Source organism: Triturus cristatus, chromosome 5_1 (assembly GCF_964204655.1).
Source record: "Triturus cristatus chromosome 5_1, aTriCri1.1, whole genome shotgun sequence".
Taxonomy (NCBI): Eukaryota; Metazoa; Chordata; class Amphibia; order Caudata; family Salamandridae; genus Triturus; species Triturus cristatus.
This window is the reverse complement of record NC_140587.1, coordinates 916,287,373-916,308,979: the sequence shown is the minus strand read 5'-3', so window position 1 is coordinate 916,308,979 and position 21,607 is coordinate 916,287,373. Positions and strand designations below refer to the sequence as shown.

Here is a 21,607-nt window from a genome sequence, read left to right as displayed (position 1 = left end):
CCACATCTGGGAATACCCATCCCACTTAGGGCGAAAAGCGTTACAACAAACAAATGATGGACGGAATGCTGACAATGCAGACATTCTCCCCCAGTCAAGAGATCTGGGTTAAATCCATCGTTCTTTTGCACACTATGCCACCCCAGTTCAGACATGGCCATATGCAAATCAGTCTTGACCCTGTGCCTCATGGGAACAGTCCAGCCCGAACTGCCAAGCCATGTCTTCCCTGGACCGGAATCAAGCATCCTAGGACCGGTTTCTGGCTATCAGCCGTCATCAGCCAGGATAGCTTGACTCCAGTGGCGTAGTGAGCACGGCACCGGTGCTCAAGGCGCCTGATTTCTCCAGTGAGTTTGTAGTGCAGACAGACGCTTCAGAGCATGGTGTGGGAGCGGTACTCTCACAGATCAACGACGAGGGCTTGGACCAACCTGTAGCTTTAATTAGTAGGAGGCTACTTCCCAGGGAACAGAGGTGGAGTGCGATTGAAAGGGAAGCTTTTGCTGTGGTCTGGGCTCTGAAGAAGCTGAGGCCCTACTTGTTTGGGACTCACTTCCGGGTTCAGACAGACCACAGGCCCCTCAGATGGTTAATGCAGATGAGGGGTGAGAACCCAAAACTGTTGAGGTGGTCCATCTCCCTACAGGGAATGGACTTTACGGTGGAACACCGTCCCGGTACAGAACACGCCAGTGCTGATGGTCTGTCCAGGTTTTTCCACCTTAGCGATGAGAACTCCCAAGTGGGTGGGTAGTTCTCCCCACTTTCAGCTGGAGGGGACACGTGTTAGACCTGGCATCTTTGGCGTGGATTCCCCTGACTTTTTGCTTCTACCTACTGTATTATTTTTTTTTGGGGAGATATATTCTTCTTTTATTGTTGCAGATTTTTTTTTTTTTAATTCTTTTTTATTAAACCAATTCGACTGACAGACAGCAATTACACAATAGCAGGCGACTTCAGTTTCCATCCGCAGCAATTTACACATTTCAAGATATGTTACAAGCATAATTTCCTTGTGGTTAGGGGGTTTCACGAGCCTCATCATCCGTATGCCTATAAGGTGGGGGGCATATATCACCTCTATATTGGTTCCAGGCTCCCCATACCTTGCTCCACTTCCCAGGGCATCCCCTAGCTACGAACACCGCTTTTTCCCTCAACATGCACCAATCTAAATCCTCTTTCCACCTCCCCAAATGGGTTGGCTGAGCAGCACCCCACGACTGCGCGATGTTCCTTTTTGCAATCATGAATGCCAGCGTAGCCCACTGCTTAGTGTATGTGTTGAGGTCAGTAGGCTCCCAGACATTCAGCAGGCACCTCTGCGCCTCTGGCTGTATGTCGACCCCTAGTACCGCCCGCATGGTGCGATGTATGCCTCTCCAGTATGCTTCTATCTGCTGACAGCTCCACAATATATTCATGAAGGTCCCTGTGTCTCCACAACCCCGCCTGCACTCTCCGCTTTCCGTCCGTCCCATGCGAACCAGCCCGGGTCCCGTTACATATGTCCTATGCAATATTTTAAGCTGCACTAGTCTAAGCTTGGCCTGGGTTGCTACCACCCTCGGAGAGGAGACCGCCTCTTGCCAGTCCTCCTCATCCAGTTCTAGGCCTTCACTGTTCCACTTGTCCTTAAGGATCACCAGTGGATCCTCCATATTTTTAATTAACTTCCTGTAAATTAGGGAAATAGTTTTCTCTGGGATATGCCCGTCCAACACTCTGGCTTCCAGTGGGGAAGCCTCTGGCAGCGTCGCGCCCGTGGGGATCTGCGCTAGCAACGCGTGGTGGACCTGGAGATACCGGTAGTATTCAGAGTCCATCATGCTATACTGTTTTTTAAGGGATGCAAACGGCAAAACCGTGTCCTTTTCCCACATGTCCTTGATCTGTGTGATCTCAATAAGATCCCACTTATCAAATACCTTGGATTTCCAGAGGCTCCCTAGCTTTTCCGAGTTCCATAATGGCGTTGCTAGTGTAAGCTTACCATCCCAGCCCAAATGCTTATTAACAGCATGCCATATATGGATTGCGTGAGCGGTAGGGCCAGTCAACAGGAATCTACCGGGCTTGGCATATAGAGCCCTAGTATAGTTTCCCCCCGGGAGCAGCCACCTATCCATAACGTACCCCGGATCACCCGGGCTACAATGCATACCGTGGTTAATCGCCGCCAGCTGGGCGGCACAATAGTATTTCCTAATGTCGGGGAGACCAATACCCCCATCGTACCAATTCAGTGTCAGCTATGAATACGCGATCAGGGGTCTACCGTCCCAGAGGAGTTTCCTCTGGAGGCTCTCAATTTCCTTAAAGTAGGACACAGGAACCAGATTCATCGTGTTCTGGAGCGCATACAAAAAACGAGGGAGGGCCATCATCTTAAAGAGAACCGCCCTTCCCAGCATGGAGAGGGGAAGGGGCCTCCAACGTGCGACATCTGTTCTGAGTCGCTGCAGGGGTGGGTCCAGATTACGAGCAAAGCGCAGTCTCGGATTCAGGGACACATAGATCCCGAGATATCGGAAGCCTTCTGAAGCAATCGTTATTGGGCAACTCGGCGGTATCGCGGGCGGATCTCCTGCCAGCACATAAATTACTGACTTGGACCAATTAACTGTAAAACCCGAATATTTACCAAAAATAGTTAGTATGTCCAATAGGCAGATCAGTGACGCCCTAGGAGCAGCGAGATAGAGTAGGATGTCGTCTGCGTACAGGGAGATCTTATCCTCCCAGTCGTTAGTCCACCTCAGTCCCTGAATAGATCGGTCCTGCCTAATCCATGCTGCTAGCAGCTCCAGAGCCAGCGCAAAGAGAAGCGGCGACAGGGGACATCCCTGGCGGGTGCCCCTAGTCAGCTGGAAGTCCTTGGACTTTAGGTTATTCACTATTACACGGGCCATTGGGTCGGAATACAGAAAACGGATCCAGCTCAGGAATTCCGGACCAAGCCCAAATTTGCACAATACCGCAAACAATAGGGCCACTCAACCATGTCAAATGCCATGGTAGCATCCAACGAAACCAAGGCCGCCGGTTCCTGTGCAGTAGATGCTCTACTCAGTATTCCATGAAGGCGGCGCAGGTTGAGGGCCGTGTTGCGATGTGGCATAAAGCCCGACTGGTCCGGGTGTACCAGCGTATTGATTACCTTGATCAATCGCGTGGCCAACAGTTTTGCCAGTATTTTAGGCTCCACATTTAGGAGCGATATCGGCCTATATGATGCGCAATTCGCCCTGGGTTTGCCCTCTTTATGTATGACGACTATATTGACCATCCGCTGATCGTACGGAAGCATTCCTTTCTCTCTGCTGTCCTCTAACATTGCACGGATGTGAGGGGCTTGTTTATTAGCTGCCAACTTGTATAGCTCCACAGGGATACCGTTAGGACCTGTGGCTTTCCCGGACCGCACTCCTCTGATCGCCTGCGCCACCTCCTCATCTGTCAGTCGGGACTCCATGTATGCCCGATTTTCCTCCGAGAGTGTGGGAAGCTGTATGTCCCTTACCATCGCGCTATTGTCCTCTTCCGAATATATCCCAGAGGTATTATAAACCGATTGGTAATAGGTAGCAAACGCGTCTGCTATGGCCTGCGGTTCGGTAATAGGAGGCGAGTCATCCCCCTGTATCTCGGGTACTAGACGTGAGGCCCATTCTCTCCTGTCCAGCCACGCTATCAACTTCCCGGCCTTGTCTCCCAGCTCGTACACTCTGCTCTGAACCCTGCCGCACTGCGCCTGCGCCCAACTTTTAGCAATGCTATTGAATTCCTCCTGTCTCATCTTCAACCGGTGGATGCCTTCCGGGGTCACCCCTTGGGCTAGCTCCTCCTCTGACCTCAACACATCCTCCTCCGCTCTCACCAATACCTACTGTATTTTTGACGCTATGCTGGATTTAGTTTTTGCTGGTTTAGATGCTTTGATCAGTGTCAAAGTGCAAGTGCTCCCTAGGTACATTTTTATTGTAATTGGTTATCCATGATTGACATATTTGTTTCACCTGTCAGCCCCTAGTAAAGTGCACTGAGTGTGCCAGGGCTGGTGATTCAAATGCTACTAGTGGGCCTGCAGCACTGATTGTGCCACCCACATGAGTAGCCCTAAAATGGTGTCACAGGCCTGCCACTGCAGTGCCTGGGTGCAGTTGCTAACTGCCATGCTGACCTGACCAGTGTCCACACTGGCCAGGCCTAACCCTTCCCTTTCTGTACACACTGGACACCCCTATGGAACGCCCTAGGTACCCCCCTGGGCTGGGTGCAGTGTATGTGAAAGGTAGAGCATGTATTGGTGTAGGTGACATGCTCTGGTAGTGAATTACAGCCATTTTCGTTTTTCACTATTGAAAGGCTATCTTGCCCATAGGCTATAATGGGGAATGCTGAGTATAATGTTTACCTGCATATCTTCCCATAGGAGCAAGATTGAAAGCTAAAGTCTGGTATCCCTGAATTCAGAATTTAATAACATATCTTTTAGGAAGGATGGTTTATAAATCCTGTGTGTGAAAACAACACTTTTTAGAAGGTGGCTGTTTTCCTTTTCTGCCCTTTTTGTGTGCCTTGGCCTGTTTGTGAATTGACTGTTTGGTTTGTGAGTGACAGGGACAGGGGTGGCTCCCAGGGGCTGGATGAGTCAGCCCAGGGCTGAATAGGGAAATTCCCCTGTAGATGGGTGGGAGGAGTAGCACCTGGGCCTGAATAAGGCTGTGCCTGCCTTCCACAATGATGGCTCCACCCCCTGCTGGGCGGCTGACGACCCTGCCCCTCTCTCTCAAAGGAAAGAAGAAACCAAGTTAACAGAGTGCTCCATGACTGGCCAGAACTGGTTCTGACTAGGCCAAGGCCCCTCTGCCTACAGAGGACAAAGGATTTTTGGGGTATAAGTATTGGGACCCAGACTACAGAAAATTAGATCATCCTGGAATCAAGAAGGAACCTCTGCCAAGGAGAAAGCTGGAAGACTGAAGAGAAAGGACTGTCCTGCTGTGTGTGTGTGGGCTGACCTGCAGTTGCTTTGCTGCCAAGGAGAGGGGAAGGACTTTACTGTTGCTGTGTCCCCTTGCTTGAAGAGATCTCCAAGGGTCTGAGAAGAGCTGGCCTCCTGTTAAGAAGTCCCAGGAACAAAAGGACTTCCCCCCCCAGCTTCCCCCTGAACTCTGCTGAGTGAGATCTGCCCTTCCTAGAGTGCTTGATCCAATTGTGGGGCCTCTGGAAGTTGTGCCTGCTGTTGGGAAGCTGACCAAGAAGAAAGAAGCAAAGGATCTACACTTTTTCACGCACAGCCGGCTTAGCGAGAACATTTCCATCGCTCCTTTGGTTAGCGGGCAAAATGTTATCGCTGCGAACATCGTCGCAGAGCCTGCTGCCGCTGAGCCGGATCATCGCTCGAGAAATCGTCGCCCCGCCCGTTAGCCGGACGAATGTCGTCGCTGCGAACATTGTCGCAGAGCCAGCCCAGATCCCTGCTCCGCTCGTTAGCGGGCAGAATTTTATCGCTGCGAACATCATCGCAGAGCCTGCCGCCACTGGGTGAGATCGTCGCAGAGCCAGCCAAGATCATCGCACCGCTCGTTAGCGTGCAGAATTTTATCGCTGCGAACATCTTCACAGAGCCAGCCAAAATCATCACACCGCTCGTTAGCGTGCCAAATTTTATCGCTGCGAATATCGTCGCAGAGCCAACCCAGATCATCGCAGGTGAAATTGTCGCCCCGCTCGTTAGCGGGCCGAATTTTGTCGCATCGTGCCTTAGCGAGTACATTTCTACCGGAAAAGCTGCGCCTTGGAATCCATACAAGTATCGCCTCACTCCCCATACAGACCGGATTCGTCGCCCACGCCCGCTGCGTGCAGCAGGGTTGTCCCCTCGCCTCCCCAGGGTCTCAGGACTGACACTGTTGCTTGTTTTTCGACGCCTGAGCGCCGCTAAGAACTTTTATCGCATCACCAGGTACTGTTGGCTAAAATTGACGCTAAGGTGAATGATTTTGTCGCTAAGCTACGAACTCTTTTTGAAACCATATTCTTGAACTGTGTATGTTGGATTTTTGTTGTTTTGGTCTTGTGTAGTTTATATAAAAGTACTTTATTTATCTACACTGGTGTGGAGTCCATTTGTGGTGTTTTCACTGTGTTACTGTGAGTGTTGGTACAAATACTTTACACATTGCCTTTGATAAGCCTGTCTGCTCATGCCAAGCTACCAAGGGGGTGAGCAGGGGTTATCTAAAGAGTGTATCCCCCTTACCCTGACTAGAAGTAAGGGTCCCTATTTGGACAGTGGTACCTACCTCTGCCAATGAGAGACCCCCAGATCTAACAAGGAGGATGAGCCGCTTCGAGGAGTGATGGTGACGTCAGAGTGTAGTGCGCTGTGATAGGTCGGTTGGTGTAACGCCGCGCTAGGTTTGGTTGGTAGTCATCAGGAAGTTGTGGTTGGAAAATACTGTTACGTCATATTTTTTTAACGGCAATTAAATCATGCGTTGTTTAAGGGTGGTGCGGGATCTCTTCAGGGGTGATCAGAGGGTTGTTACTCAAGTGGGCGAAGAAGCGCCACCCGAGGATACTCCAGCACACTATATGGCAACAAAAGTTGAGCTCCATACTATAATTTGGCTTCAAAATTGGCACAAAATAATTGAAAAAGAGGGTGAATTGCCATTTCCACATATTAGTTCATTTCGGTTGGGCGTGTTGCACTAATTAAGAGGATTGATTTTTGCGCTGTGACCTTTGCCTAGACCAACACAGTTTGAGGCATTAGACGCATGGATACATTAAGCAAATGCAAAGAAAAGGGATATATATCAAGGGAAGATGAGGAAAGGTTTGAGGGCATGTCAGGAAGAGCAATGGGATGCACAGTTTAGGAGATTGAAAGTGGATATTTTTGAGGGAGAAAATTTGCACCTAATGCTGGTAGGAGAAGGAGACTCAGAATCAGAATAGAAGGGAAATGGAGATGATGGGAGTGATACTGATAACAGGTTGTTGGATGAGTTGTTATCTGAGCGTCCTACACCTTACAATCCATACTCAGAGGAGGGAAGGCAAGAGTTGGCAAATGCAGTAAATGTGGAAAGTGTGGCAGCACCTCAGACAAGTCCTAGTACAGGAGTTGTGGGAAGGATATCTGCAGGAGGAGGGAGGACAGGAGTGTCTGCTTTAGGAGGTATGGAACAAAGCGCTGCTTCGCTGTTACCAGAAGCACTTACAGAAACGGTCACCATTGGTCCTCTTGTCCCTATGTATGACCCATGGGAAACCTTCAAGTGGAAGGAATCAGATTGGGAAGGTCAGGGAACACGAATGGAAATCATCCATGTCTAGTACCTATAGAATCTAGTACACCTTTACCAGCTACTGCCGATCCTTCAGGAACATGCATTGGGTCCAGTACTATATGATCCATACCCATGGCAAGCAATAGTTCAGACTTGACAGTGTGGGAAACACCGGTGAGAGAACCAGTGGGCGCAAATTCGGAAGCAAGTGCAAGTCAAGGAGTTGCTGGAAATCAGCATGCCCTAGATGTTGCAGACTTAGAGACTTGGTTGAGGGATCACAATATCAGCAAGGAAGGTCAGAACAGTACATCAAGTCAGGGAACCATCAAGGCTGCAGTAAAGGCAAAACTATTGGATGTGGTGAGGTTGATGGCTGAGGTAGACGAGATCATCAGTAAGAATCTACCTTTGGAAAGAATAGAGTCCTATGAGCCAGATGACCTGTTGTTTATAGCGATGGATGTCACCCACAAGGAGAGACGAGCACATGAGAAGTTGTCAGCACTAGCTGAGATGTATAAAGTAGACCTGTCTCAAATGAAAATGTTACAGGGAAATCATAGGCTTAATTATAGTGATGAGGAGCTGGAGGAAAAGAGAGTGGCGGGTCTGACAACGCATATCTGAGAGTTGGTTATAGGAATACAGGCTTGGAGTATGCTGGATAAAAGGGAGGAAAGGTTATCTAAAAAGAAGAGTGTCAGGAAAGGGACGGGGGGAACTCCACATCCAGGAGGGGGAACACCGGGAGTTGAGGCATTTCCACTAAGAGAGGTGACTAGCGAAGTGTATTTGCATGTTCCATGGAGTAGAGGTGATCCAGCTGCATTCACAAATTATTTCACCTGGTTGAGAGAGAAATCTGCTGAATGATACAAGCAAGTTGATCGCTTTGTTAAGATCTCAAAGGTGTTGTGGATTGACTTATATACTCTGTTCAACATTGTGGTTCCTAGTGATCTATGGTCTGCATGTAAAATTGCTATTAAATGGCCTGCTACTGAGCCTGACAGGGATCCTGTAACTCATGGTCCTTCGCCCTTGGTCATGAAAAAGTACGATCAGGCGATCACATGGTTGCAGTCCAAAATAGCCTCTCAAGACATTGATTGGTTTAAGATAGATTGGACGAACCAGGAGCCTAAAGAGTCAGTGCATGCCTATTACGAGAGGCTCTTGCAAGCCTTTAAGCAATACAGCGGGTTGGACACTCTCGACCCTAAAGACATGGGTTAATTTGTCTCAAAATTTGTGACAGGATTGAGGCCAGAAATCAGCCTTATGATCCAGCAGCATTTGATCTGCTGGCAAAATAAATCCGTGTACGAAATTCTCCCGTATTCCAGATATTGTAGTGATGAGGTGGATTCCAAGAATAGGAGGATAAATGAGAAGTTAATGCTGGTTCAAATGCAAAACGCACAGAAGGGAGAGCAGGTGCAGGCAACTGGAGGGAGAGTAGTTCTTAATCAAGGGAATGTCCAAGGAAGAGTCCAGGGTACATCAGGTCCAGCAGGACAGGAAGAGTTGTACCCATAGATCCCAAAACAGTGATAGATGTTGCTACTCTGAAAAAGACACCTGTCTGTCATTTTTTGTCAGAAGATTGGGCATTGTAAGCATGAGTGCTGCTTAAATCCGGCGAACAGGTCCAGGAGGGAGAACTCGTGCAAGTGACAGACGTGGTAAATCAGTTACCGACAGTGACAAGGCCTAGATCCCTTAATGCGGGTGGGAATCAGAACCAGTTAGTGCAAGTGCAGCAATCTCTGAGGATCTCACGGGGCAATCAAACGTACCACCAGATGCCCGATATGGAATCGCTAGATGAATTTGATCAGGACACGTCCCTATGATGGTGCCTGAGGGGGGAGGAAGACTGTAGTCTTGGAGTAGTCTTAGAGGTAGACCAGAGTGAACCATATGTAGAAGCTGACATAGATGGTCATCCCATTCATTCTTGATTGATACTGGTACTACCCAGTCTACTGTGAGATCTACAGTAGTCCCAAACCTACCCCTCTTTGGAATATCAATCCAAGTTGTAGGAGTTGCCAACAAAAGAATGACAAACCCTTTGACAAAAGAGGTGCTGGTGAAAATCGGAACTTTCCAGGATCATCACCAGTTCATGGTTTGTGATTTGAGTCCAGTCTGTTTATTGGGGCATGACCTCCTGTGTAAATTGAACTGCACCATCTATTGTACATCAAAGAGAATTGAGTTGCAGACTAATGATGAAGACATCGCTTTCAAGTTGGTGAATCAGAATCATTGTGTGGCCATGTTTCCTTTATTGACAGTTGAGGACATGCCGCTGGACTTGCGAGACACTGTCTCTCCAATGGTATGGGTCTTCACAGGAGAGGAAATCGGTCTGATTCGAGGAGTCGAGCCAGTCCGTATACCGATCAAGCCTATTGCACCTCAGTACAACCTGACCCCGGAAACGATGGCAGGGATTACACCTGTGATTGAGTACATGATTGCGCAGGGCATATTGAAGGAGATCATAGGAAGACCATGCAATTCACCCATCATGGGACTGCAGAAAACAAGCGGGAAATATCGCATAGTTCAGGACCTAAGGAAGGTGAATAATATTGTGATTCCATGTTGTCCTATGGTACCAAATCCATCTGTGATCCTATTCCAGATTCCTTGTGACGCAGCCTGGTTCACAGTGATTGACCTTTGTAAGGCATTTTTCTCCATTCCATTGCAGGAGGAAAGGCAATTTGTATTTGCTTTCCGTCTGGAAAATTGTGTTCTAACATGGAGTCGTATCCCTCATGGGTATACTGAAAGCCCATCCATCTTCAATCAGGTCTTGAAGAAGAACCTTGAGAGTTTGGTTTTGCCTCGAAACTTAGTGTTAGTCCAGTACATTGATGACCTCCTCATTGTATCTGAAACATGGGAGGTTTGCAGGGACGATACTATCGCTTTACTGAACCACCAGGCTTACAATGGGCATAAGGTGTCTCCGATCAAACTTCGGTACTGTCTGACTGAAGTTCAGTGCTTGGGTCATCGAATTGAGAGAGGCAAGAGGAAGGTGTCACCAGAACGCGTTGAGGCGATCATGAAAATGAATCCACCTACTACCCAGAAAGAGGTCAGGATATTTTTGGGAATGGTTGGCTACTGCCGAAAATGGATTCTGGATTTCTCCTTGATGGTAAAGCCTTTGCAGAGGCTGACCCACAAAGATGCGAGTGATCCGGTACAATGGGATAAAGATTGCTTACTTGCCTTCTTGGAGCTGGTAGGGTGCCTTTGTCATACTCCAGCTTTAGAAATGCCTGATTACAACAAAGCGTTTTCACTGTTTTGTCATGAAAAGCAAGGTTGTGCTCTTTCTGTACTCACCCAAACACATATAGGTAACCATAGACCAGTGGCCTATTTCTCAGCTGCATTAGATCCTGTAGCTTCAGCGTTGCCTGGATTTCTCAAGTCCGTTGCTACAAGAGGTGTCATTTTTGAACGATGTGAGAGCATTGTGATGGGTCATCCACTTACTGTTTATGTATCACACTCATTTGAACTCCTGATGACGAGGACCAAAACACAGCATTTGACTAATAACAGGCTGACAAGATACGAACAAGTGCTGCAAATGTGACTCTAAAGTGTTGTTCTGTGTTAAATCCTGCTACCTTGTTACCTGTTGCAAATGCTGATGGGGAAGATTGTGAAGACCATGATCGTCTGGATGTTACTGAGCTTTGCACCAAGCCGAGACCTGACATTGTCGATGAACCATTGCCAGATCCCGAACACGTCCTTTCTGTTGATTGTTCATGCTCAAGGGACAATGGAGGTAATATGAGAGCAGCATTTGCTGTTTGTACCATCTCTGGAGTTGTGGAAGCTGCTTGTTTACAGGAAGAACACTTTGCACAAGTGTCAGAGATTTTCACTTTGATCTGTGCATGCCTCGTTTCTGAGAAGATCCGAGTCACCATCTATACCAATAGCCAGTACGGCTTTGTGTAGTTCATGACTTCGGACAGCTATGGTCGCAGAGAGGGTTCCTAACATCATCAGGATCTCCCATTAGGAATGAGGAATATGTGAGACAATTGTTGGAAGCATTGCAGTTACAAAAGGAAGTGGCGGTCATAAAGTGCGCTGCTTATGGAAAAAGAGATGATATTGTCACCACAGGATGAAGTAGCTTTTTTTTGTGCCACACACACATGCATTTTCAAGGGGGAATATGTTGGGGAGAGTGCAGAGAAGATTGAACTCAGCATGATACTTGCTGTTGCAGACACATGGGATGAAGTTAGGCATTTACACATGGAAGCAACAGATCAGGAACAAGCAGGTTGGATCCGAGCAGGTTGTGAGAAGAGGGTAGGTGACCTATGGGTTTCGACTGATGGTAGGGCAGTGTTACCAGATTGTTTGCTGAATCTAATGGTGAGGTAGATTCATGGAGCAGCTCACATAGGAAGAAATGCAATGGTGAGATTGTTCAGGTTGACCTAGTTTAATCCGAGGTTCCGTGTGATTGCAGAAGCAGTGTGTCATTGGTGTATTACATGTCAACAAATAAATGCTGGGAAGAAAAATGTTGTTGCCTTGAGCCACATTGGAAGGTCAGGGGGTCCTTTCAATCGGATCCAATCGGACTTTGTTGAGATGCCTTTATGTAATGGATTGAGATACATTTTGGTTGTTGTGTGCATCTTTTCTCGGTGGATGGAGGCTTATCCAATTAGGCGGTGTGACAGTCTCACCGTAGCAAAGTTGTTGCTGAGGGAGCTTATGCCTCGTTTTGGATTTCCAATTACATTGGATTCGGATAGAGGAACTCACTTCCACAGCGAGATCATGAAGCTGTTGTGTACTGCCTTCAGTGTGGATCAGAGGCTGCATTGTAGTTACAGGCCAAAGGCATCAGGCACTGTGGGGCCGATCAATTGAACTTTAAAGGCGAGGCTGGCAAAAGCGTGTGCTTCGACATCTTTGAAATTGCCCAATGTGTTGCCCTTGGTTCTAAGGAGCTTGCACAGCATTCCTGATAGAAGAACTGGGTTGTCCCCATGAAATCCTCATGGGAAGGCTGATACTCTTGCCTGCAGTGCCGTCTACAGCTTTGATTAACATCACAGATGACTTGATCCTTGACTACTGTAAAGGATTGGCTGATTTGGTTTGTTGTGTGTCTCATCAGGTTGGAGTGGCAACAGCACCGACATCGAAAGACCATTGCCATGACCTGAGCCTGGGGCACTGGTTGCTGCTCGGAAAGCACATAAGGGAGAACTGTCTTGACTTGGTGACGTGGACCATATCAGGTGATCTTGGTGAAGAATCCTGCTGTGTTGTGTGGTGGAGTACCAAATTGGATCCACGCTTCCCATACCCGATGAGTCTCAGGCTCCTCGGATGAAACAGCTCCTCTCTCAGAAGCAATTCCAGCCATGATCAGAAGGACACCAGAGAGGGTAAGCCAAGCTGTGGGGGTTCCTGAAAAGGGTGGATGCCCACCAGGTCAAGCTGAGAGGGGTCAAGCTACACAAGACCCAGGTATAGACTCTTAGGGAGACGGTAACTTTGTGAGTGGTATAGAGTCTGACTCAGCAGAAGAGAATGGTGTGGAAATTGGTCATGTGCAGTCAGGGAAGAAAGATGCCACAAAGGAATTGTGGACTGTGAGACAGTAAAGAAGGAACTTGAGACTTTCATCGGAGAAAGAATTTGCACCAATAAGTGAATCATCTGAGTCTAATCTAAGTGAGTCTGAGCAAGACCTAGGAAGTGTAAGGAGATCAAGGAAAGCAAGAGTGCCATGTCAGAGATACTCAGATCCCGAGTGGAATTATCTAGCTACCAATGCCGGGGAGAGTGAGGTCCGAGACTTCGATACTGATGTCGAGATCCTGTTGAGAGTTCCTGGAATAGAGGCTAATACCATCCTGTCATTGACTGTGCCCTATCCACCAAAATTGAGTGGTTTAAGGACTCTGATTCTGGAAGACATCGAGTTCCTGAGCTTTGGAAATCCACCGCCTCCTCTGGAGATTGGAGCATTTAGAGCAGAATTGTTACATTGAGCTATTGAGGGGATTGGCTCTTATCTCATAAGGGACATAAATGGAACTTATGCACTTTAATTAAAAATTGGCTTGAAAGATGATGCCTAGGCCTGAGTGGAAGAGGGACTTTTTCTTTAAAAGAAGAAAGAAGGCTAAGGAAGTCTTCCAAGCCGTGTAAATTTGATGCCAAAGACTGTTATAAGAATTTTCTAAGATCCAAAAAGAAGTTGCTCAAATACTTTGCTGCCAGTACGTAAGAGGCGGAGAAAAAGAGACTCTGTGTGTTGATCCTCTTACAGCCACAATCCAAGCCACTTTGAAAATGGAGACTGGAAATTCGAACCGCAGGCACAAATGTATTATAGGTACACTTATTGTAGGAGTAATCATAGTGATAGCTGTAGTCATTACTGAGTCCATTTTAAGTGCACATAAAGCTGATGTACAGGGAGTGCGGGTACATGGGACATCCACACCTACCACTGTTGCCTCAAAAGAGGGTACACTAGGATCTGATAAAGGTTTAATAGAGTAAACTAGTTGCTTTCTGCATGTAGATTTGTCTTAAGGTGATTACACGCTGAATGCTTATGCGAAGTTGAATATGTGAATACTATGGATGTGAGAGACTGTAACGTGTATGCAATTGCCTGCTTTGGTTGAGGAGGGTATTAGGTACCATCACCTGCCCTTGACGTATGGTATTAGTTGTAGTTTGCTCCTCAGCATGTTTCATGGAAAGGGTCATTACGAGTACTATTTCTCAAATTATGATTTGGTACTCTCAGAAGTTCCAGTCTACAAACATCTGAACAAATATGATTATTAAAAGCAAGAAGAGAGAATGGGAAAGTATTTGGTACTCACAGTAACACTAGACACTGCTTATGTGCATAGACACAACTTAACCTTAACCATTAACAGACATAGAAAAGAAATTTGTAGATCAAGTAGAGTATAGACATAGAGGCCTAACCTTCAAGCGTAATAATAGGGAAGGAAGCTTTGAGTGGACCAAGGAGGAGATAGCTCACAAGTCTAAGGGAAGCTATGGTCCTATAGCTCTATATTGGGAACAACGAGGCAAGCTTTGCATTTGACAGGTACGGACCCATTATGATACTATCTTTGTGGGACAAAGTATGTGTGATCACATCTTCCTAATTGATGCTTCTTCGAAGAAGTTCCTACAAGAAGCAGTGGAAGTGGTAAATGCACACTAGCCCCAGAATCGCTGGGGAAGGGAACTAGAGGCTCACCAGGGTGATAGGAGACGGCCTGCCTCCAACAAAAATTGTTATACATAAATGGGGCCGCTCCTATTAGAATGACCTAAAATGTGCTCAGTAGTGTTATGTGAATGTGAGTGTGGACATCTCACAAAAAGTTTAAGACTGGCCTCACACACCACCTGGTGTTATGCTTCATCATTGGCCAGTCCTCGCCCTCTAAAAACTCAGTTTGATAGAGGGCGGGCATACACCTGACGACAGGGATGCACTTCTAACTAAGTGGGGGCCCGAAGTGAGTGAGTGAAGTTAAAAACCACTACAGTAACCTCATTTACTTTTTAATGATCTAGGAGACTGTATGGTGTATAAAAACAAGTGAACGGCGAAATTGGGAAAGTTATTAACCCCTCGCCGTGTGAAGTTGGGTCGACATGTTTCTGCCTTGTGTCAACAGTGGTACTCGGCATTCATCAGGACTTTGATACTTAAATATATACAGTGCTCCACTCTTACCAACACTGTGGTTAGAGAAAATCTGCAGTGGGGTGACCTTAGTCACTCTCTACTGTTTTATGGGTCATAAGTACCCTGTAAAAGAGAAAAATAAATAAACAACACATACTAAGCAACCGTTAGGGATGAAGGTCATTCACGAAAAGACCAAAACCACTACTCACCTTTTAAGCGCGCGTGGTGCAAGTGTATAACACGTGACTGTCATACGTGAATGCACAAGTGAATATAAAAACACAGGGGAGAATTATCTCCCACATCTTACCTACAGCCTTAACCCTATGTGCTTCATGGGAGGAGGAAGTAAAGGAGAACCCCTGTAGTCAAACCCTGAAGAGGTAAGCATATATAGAACAGCATTAGGCAGCATGATTTTGCTGAAACAAACAAAGAAGAACGTTAAAGACATCCTCCTGTACAGGCATCCATCGTACACTCATAACCCATCGCCTTACTTCGTCAAGGTGCGGTCTCCGCGGTATCACCTAGCTGTATACTGCTCTCCTCCCCGGTCACAGGTGAGTCTGGATGGAGAAGGCATATAAGTAGCGCCCTTAATTAGTAAAATGCAGGGAGGGGCCCGCTTTAACCATTGATAGGACACACCCGTGTGGTATCAGGTGTCCGAAGTGCGCCCGGCACTATCGATGCCTGATCAGGCCTGACTTACGAGTAATGCGTCTTTACGCATTACCGTGGAACCCGGTGTCCAATCCAAACTTGGTGAAACTCGCTCGGAGTGCCAGTGGAAGTGGTGCCAGGAGTATACTTTGTATGTGGGAAGAATGCATATGTTCGGCTTCCGAGCGATTGGTTTGGTACTTGTTGTGTAGCAGTTGTGTTTCCAAAGATATACCATGTGGAGGATTTGGAGAGTTTAGAGGGAAAGTCAAACCATTGGGAGAAACGTGGCCTGAATGCTGGTGAAATTGTGGGATACATATTTTGAGCGATGATACCCAGTTTGGGCGTGGTGTTGAATGACATAAAGATTAGAAGGTTGTCTACCATTGTGGATAAGTTATCGGTTAACACAGCCCAATCATTGTTGCTCATAGATGGAGAGATGGTTTTGATAAGGGCTATGGTGATGCAGAACTGCCATGCTTTAGATGTTTTATTGGCAAAAGAGGGTGAAATATGTCAGATGCTGAAGGTCCAACAGTGTTGCACTTACATGCCTTATAAATTAAAGATCTGAGGGAATATATAAGTGACATCACTGAGACACACAATGAGATACATGACTTGGCAACCAAGGAAGTGTGAGATAAGATTGAAAAAGGATTTGTAACAATTCAAAATTGGTTTGCTAACCTAGGAAAGGGAATTCTTGGATATATATTGAAGCCAGTAATAATTGTATTGAGCTGTGTTATCATCTTGCTAGATACAATAAGGGCAATAAGGGCATGTAGGATAGTCACTATGAGAATCTTTAGCGGTAGGAGGAGTTCAGACAGAGGGGACTTGCTATGACATCTGTTTAGATCAGTCTATTCTACAGGGAATTAAAGGGTTTTGTGATGACACAGGTCATTAGAGGGGGAACTGATGTAGTGGAAACTGTGTTTTAAATGTAGGGGTGCGTTATAATCACACATGTAGTGTGCACTAGCACATAATCCTTTGCCATGTTAACATGAAGTTTTAGAATATCGAGACGAGATGTAACACCATGAAATGTGATGTGTATAGGCCATTGAATAGCAACAAGGAGAGTTAACGTAGAAAGTGAATGTAACTAGCAGAAAACATTAACGTGAAGTGTGCAACTAACAATCATTCATTTATTAAATGTGTTTATTAATGTGTCATTTTACATGCAGGTAGGAATATTAACTGAGTGTGTCTTATTTCTTATGCAATTCCGTTAAGCTCATATGACATTTTTCTTATATTAGCTGAAATTTATAGGCCTGAAATGCAATTTCCCTGGAAGCTCTTGCTTTAGAATTAATAGTTTGAATTTCATGTGTGCTGTGGATTTTGTTCTTTCTCACATTTTGTGTTGCAGCTGGAAGAAGCACCCTTGTTAGCTAGAATAATGTCTTTGTGTTATTAGTCAGGCAAAGGGAGAAGAAGATACATCGTAAGCTCAAGCCAATAAGGGAAATTGTTGGGTTTTCACACTGGAGAAGGCCTGGGAATCAAGGTCGACATGTTGCAGTTCAGGATCACCGCTATCCTATATAAAATTACCTTTGAGATTGTGTTCAGAGCAGATGGCATGACCAGCAAGGCCTCTTGGGAAATATACCTGTACTAATGTGATGTGAGTGTAGGGAATGAGCCCACTTCTTCTTTTGCCTTCGTAGAGGGAGCATCTTAGAATGAGCCCATAGGAATGAAGGGAGTCATATTACCTAATAGCGATTCGCTATTTACCGAATTGCTATTAGGTAATGTTAAGGAATCGCAAAATATTTTGCGATTCCTACATGCATTGCATTTTGCGATTCCAAAATAGCGATTTGGTAAAAATCGCTATTTTAGAATCCCAAAATGTATGCTTGATGCATGTGCCCAAAAATGAATAAAAAAACATACCTCCTTAATGGGATTTAGATGTTTTTTCAAAATGGTTCAATGACCCAAGCTAGATTGTATTTTCATGTCAGGGTGAACATTTCTGCAGTCGATCTTCATTAGAAACCAAAAGGACAAGGGGTAGACCCCCTTCATAAATACCACCTTAGGCAGATCATATGGTTTTTAACAACGTTTTATTTGTCCGCACAAAATAATTAAGGACAATTGTATGCATTATAAAGCCGATAACATCAGTTCCCAAGGAGTATTAGATATGGCTGCTGGATGCTGTCCCCTGACCACAGCAACTGGGCAATGTGTGTACCCTGGACAATGAAGAACAATGTCATTTTGGAAAATATATAATTTGTCCATACATTAAAATATGACATGTGCACCGCCTTAAGCAAACTAAATATGCGAGTGTCACATTTGAGTTGTCCCTTATTTATTCTGATAACAAAGCAGCTCCCTAATATATCTAAAAGTTACTGTAGTAAAAATTGGACAATTCTAGCCAGTTTAACTAATACCTCTTGCATCTGTGTTTACTAAGTCACCCATCGCTGTGCTTTTTCAGTTCAACCAAAATGGCACATTGAATTTCCCAGATTTCAGTGAAACATTGATTCGGCAGCATGAAAACTGTGATCAGATAAAAGAATATCCACTTGCCTGAGTTGAGCAAATGGTGCAGCCTTTACATTAGCCCTGGTAGAAGAATTCTGTGGTTGTAACATTGTTACAGGCTATGCCGCTTAAATATTCAAAGCCTTTTCAACCTACCCAAAACATCTTCACAAGCTTCAGTGAGATGTGTTTCCTTTATCTCTCTCCGCCCAGGCACTTCCTGCTCTTAGATACTGGAAGGGAGGATCAGTGCATTAGTGCGTGTTTCTACCCCTCCATTCGCAGGTTGTTTGTGCACAATACAGTCTAACAAGCAAGGCTGCCAAGGGCCATAATGCAAGCAAGGAAAATGGGCCTCATGACCACTGTCTGGACACTGTATCCTCTGCAAACACCCACAGATGGAGATTTTAATCATAAAAAAAGGCACCCAATCATAAAGGAATACTGGAGAGTCCTTTAGGTGTTTTTATTTCTTCACTAGTCGGACCAGTTGAAGAAAATATCAAAAGTGCTCCCTGGACAATGGTTGAACCCATCCCAGTTTAAAGGGACCAGGATGAGAACCCGATGATGAAGCATGGCACCAATAGGATGTGGGAGGTTCAACAAAAAAAACCTTCTGGCTTCTAGTTGGAGGCTTGAGTTCATTTAAACATTGAACTGGCAATCAGGGTATAGGATACCTGTTGTCAAAAGTATATTAGTCAGGGAAACAGCATACTATACCGCATAGAAAAACTTTGTTTCCTCCCTGGAAAAACAGTAAATTTTTTGAAACCATTGAGTTTCTGGCAGAAGATTAACATTCTTGGGGTAATTTTGGGAATATTTTTATGGCTGTTCGAAGCTCTGATGTTTGCAAAGCGACATCTGAAACACAATTGCCGAGATAGTCTACAGAGCTGAAAAAAACACCAACAGTGACATCTTACTCTAGCTCACGGTCTTGGTGAACTCTCCTTGTAGGCATCTAGAGAAGTGGACTCATAACAGAAGTGACATTCATTACATATGGCTGCATTGAAGAGGCATTCACAGAGAAAACAGCTTTCAGGCAATCTGATAGGAAAAGCATGTTCACCCCTAGTCAGTCACCATAAGACTCAAGCACGTGCTTACCAGAAGGGGCGTGGAGGCCGTTCACGCCTACCTTTAAAGAAACAATAACAAAAAACAGCGGCACTCTTCCCTGGCGATGGCATAAATTAACTTCTTAGTACCTTTTACATTAACATTCAATTTCTCTCTCCTGAAACTAAACATGTATATACACATCGAATGAATGGCTGGCTAGATTGGAAAAGTTACGGTCGTCGGACGCCATTTTGTTGTCTCTGTCTGCTTGTTGCCTCTTTGTATAAAAGTACCCGTTTTTCACATGTACGTTCTGTGTAGGAGACACAGTGTGAATACATTGGATTGTGCAGAGTGGAATGAATAGCAATATATTCCTTTTCCATTTTCAATTCCAATTTAATAAACTCCACTGTGGGCTAACAAAGCATTTTATGTTTCTGTATAAATCGTGTTGGCGATTCCCCTGCAAGATCATATTGTACATGTATGTATAACACCCTGCTGAGCGAAGTTTGAAATCTGAGTTCTGCTCAGGTTTGAGATTGCCTGTTTCATTGCTAGTGCCTGGAGTCTTCAGGGCCACGCGTCTTAGTCGCCTCCACAGATCTGTCTGTTGACCGCTGCTCAGCCACACCAGGTGGAAACATGCTTTCGCCCTCTGGAGAGCTGTCACTCTCTGAGAATTGTGGCCTTTCCTCTAACCTGTGCATCTGTCTGCTTGCTCGTAGTTGCTGCTCCTTCAGTTCTGTGTAGGAGCGAGAAAAGGTGTGGAAAATGGAGGTGACGGGGAAAGCCATGAGCAAGATGCCACTCAGAATGCTGCTCAGTGCCACCACCTGACCTGGGATGCTGCGGGGCACCATGTCCCCGTAACCTACAGTTGTCATTGATATCACTGCCCACCAGTAGCTTCCTGGAATGCTGGTGAACTCCTGCTTGGCGCCCATTTCACTCTCTGCCAGGTACACCAGTGGAGAAAAGAGTGCCATGGCGACACACAGAAAGAGAAGAAGGAGGCCAAACTCCCTGGTGCACCGCCTCACTGTGAGGCCCAGTGTCTGCAGGCCCAAGGAGTGGCGAGCTAGCCTCATGACGTACAAAATCCGTAGGGCTCGGAGGACGCGGAGCACCAGGCCTACTTTTTCCAGGTATTTGTTTCCGGCACCGCCTGGTTTTTTGTTTTCTGTGGAGGCCGCGTCTACGATGAGGGTGACATAATAGGGCAAGATGGCCATTACGTCTATGATGTTCAGTGGGGTCCTCAGGAACATACATTTGCTTTCAGCCTGGATGAAGCGAAGAAAAAATTCCAAGGAAAACCAAGCGACGCAGACTGTCTCCAGGACAAAGATGTCGTAGCACTTCTGGGAACATTCACCCTAAAGGAAGACAAGAAGACAAAATTATAAACAATAAACTCCAAACAAAGCCAAACTCAATTTAATTATGACATAAATGAAATAGTAGTCATGCACAATACTTCCAACTGTTTCATGTTCTGAGTCCATATGTTTAGCCAATAAATACCGGAAAGAGCATGATGAAAAAAAAATCACATGGGTTGGCTATGCATCTGAAGGAACACTGAAGGACCTGAACATTTGTTTCTTGAAGAGAGAGGTTTATGAAAAATATATTAAAATACCTCGCTGGGTCTCACAATCTTGATTAGGTGAAAAATTGGTACTAGAACAGCCAACATGCGCAGTCTTACACTGTCAATCCTTATTTTGGAGGCTTTTTTAGTACAACCAGCGAAATTGACAAGCTTGAGGGGCTTCTCACTTTGATCACAGGGTTCATCCTTGAATCAGGTTTCATTAAATTCCTAGTCATTGAATTCATAAGGCACAGACAAACTTCACAGTTTTAGACCTGCCAGGTTTGTCCTACTCTTCTCTTCTGCAGAAGGCTACTAGAATATCTTGGTTAAAGAGGTGGGCATTCTAGAGGATGGCAACTACTGAGAAAGTATGACAAAAGGTGCCATCGAGAAAAAGTCAACGGTAGGTTGGCCAACTATACATTTGTGAAGATTGCCGTCAATTTAGAATTGTATCCAAACCATATAATTTTGTGTAGTCACAATCTGCATTGAATGCAAACCCATTCAAATACTAGTGTACGTCTGGAAGACAGACCAAGATCAGAGAAACACTGGAATGCTGCATATCGGTTCGCCTTCACCTTCAGTGCTGGATTAAACCCTGTGGAGGCCCCTAGGCAGTCGAAAATTATATCCTAATACGTT

The 21,607-nt window shown here is 45.7% G+C and overlaps 1 protein-coding gene across 1 annotated transcript in view; it reads right to left on the bottom strand.

Annotated features, from left to right (window-relative positions):
• Positions 1 to 17,821: 17,821 nt before the first annotated feature.
• The window catches only part of LOC146831595 (voltage-gated potassium channel regulatory subunit KCNG2-like), a 1,031,696-nt gene continuing 1,027,910 nt past the window's right edge, over positions 17,822 to 21,607 (bottom strand). Inside the window, exon 4 of the mRNA XM_085605941.1 lies at positions 17,822 to 20,735. Coding sequence (XP_085462067.1) covers positions 19,914 to 20,735 — 822 coding nt within the window. The 3' untranslated portion in view covers positions 17,822 to 19,913. The remainder of the gene's footprint in view (positions 20,736 to 21,607) is intronic.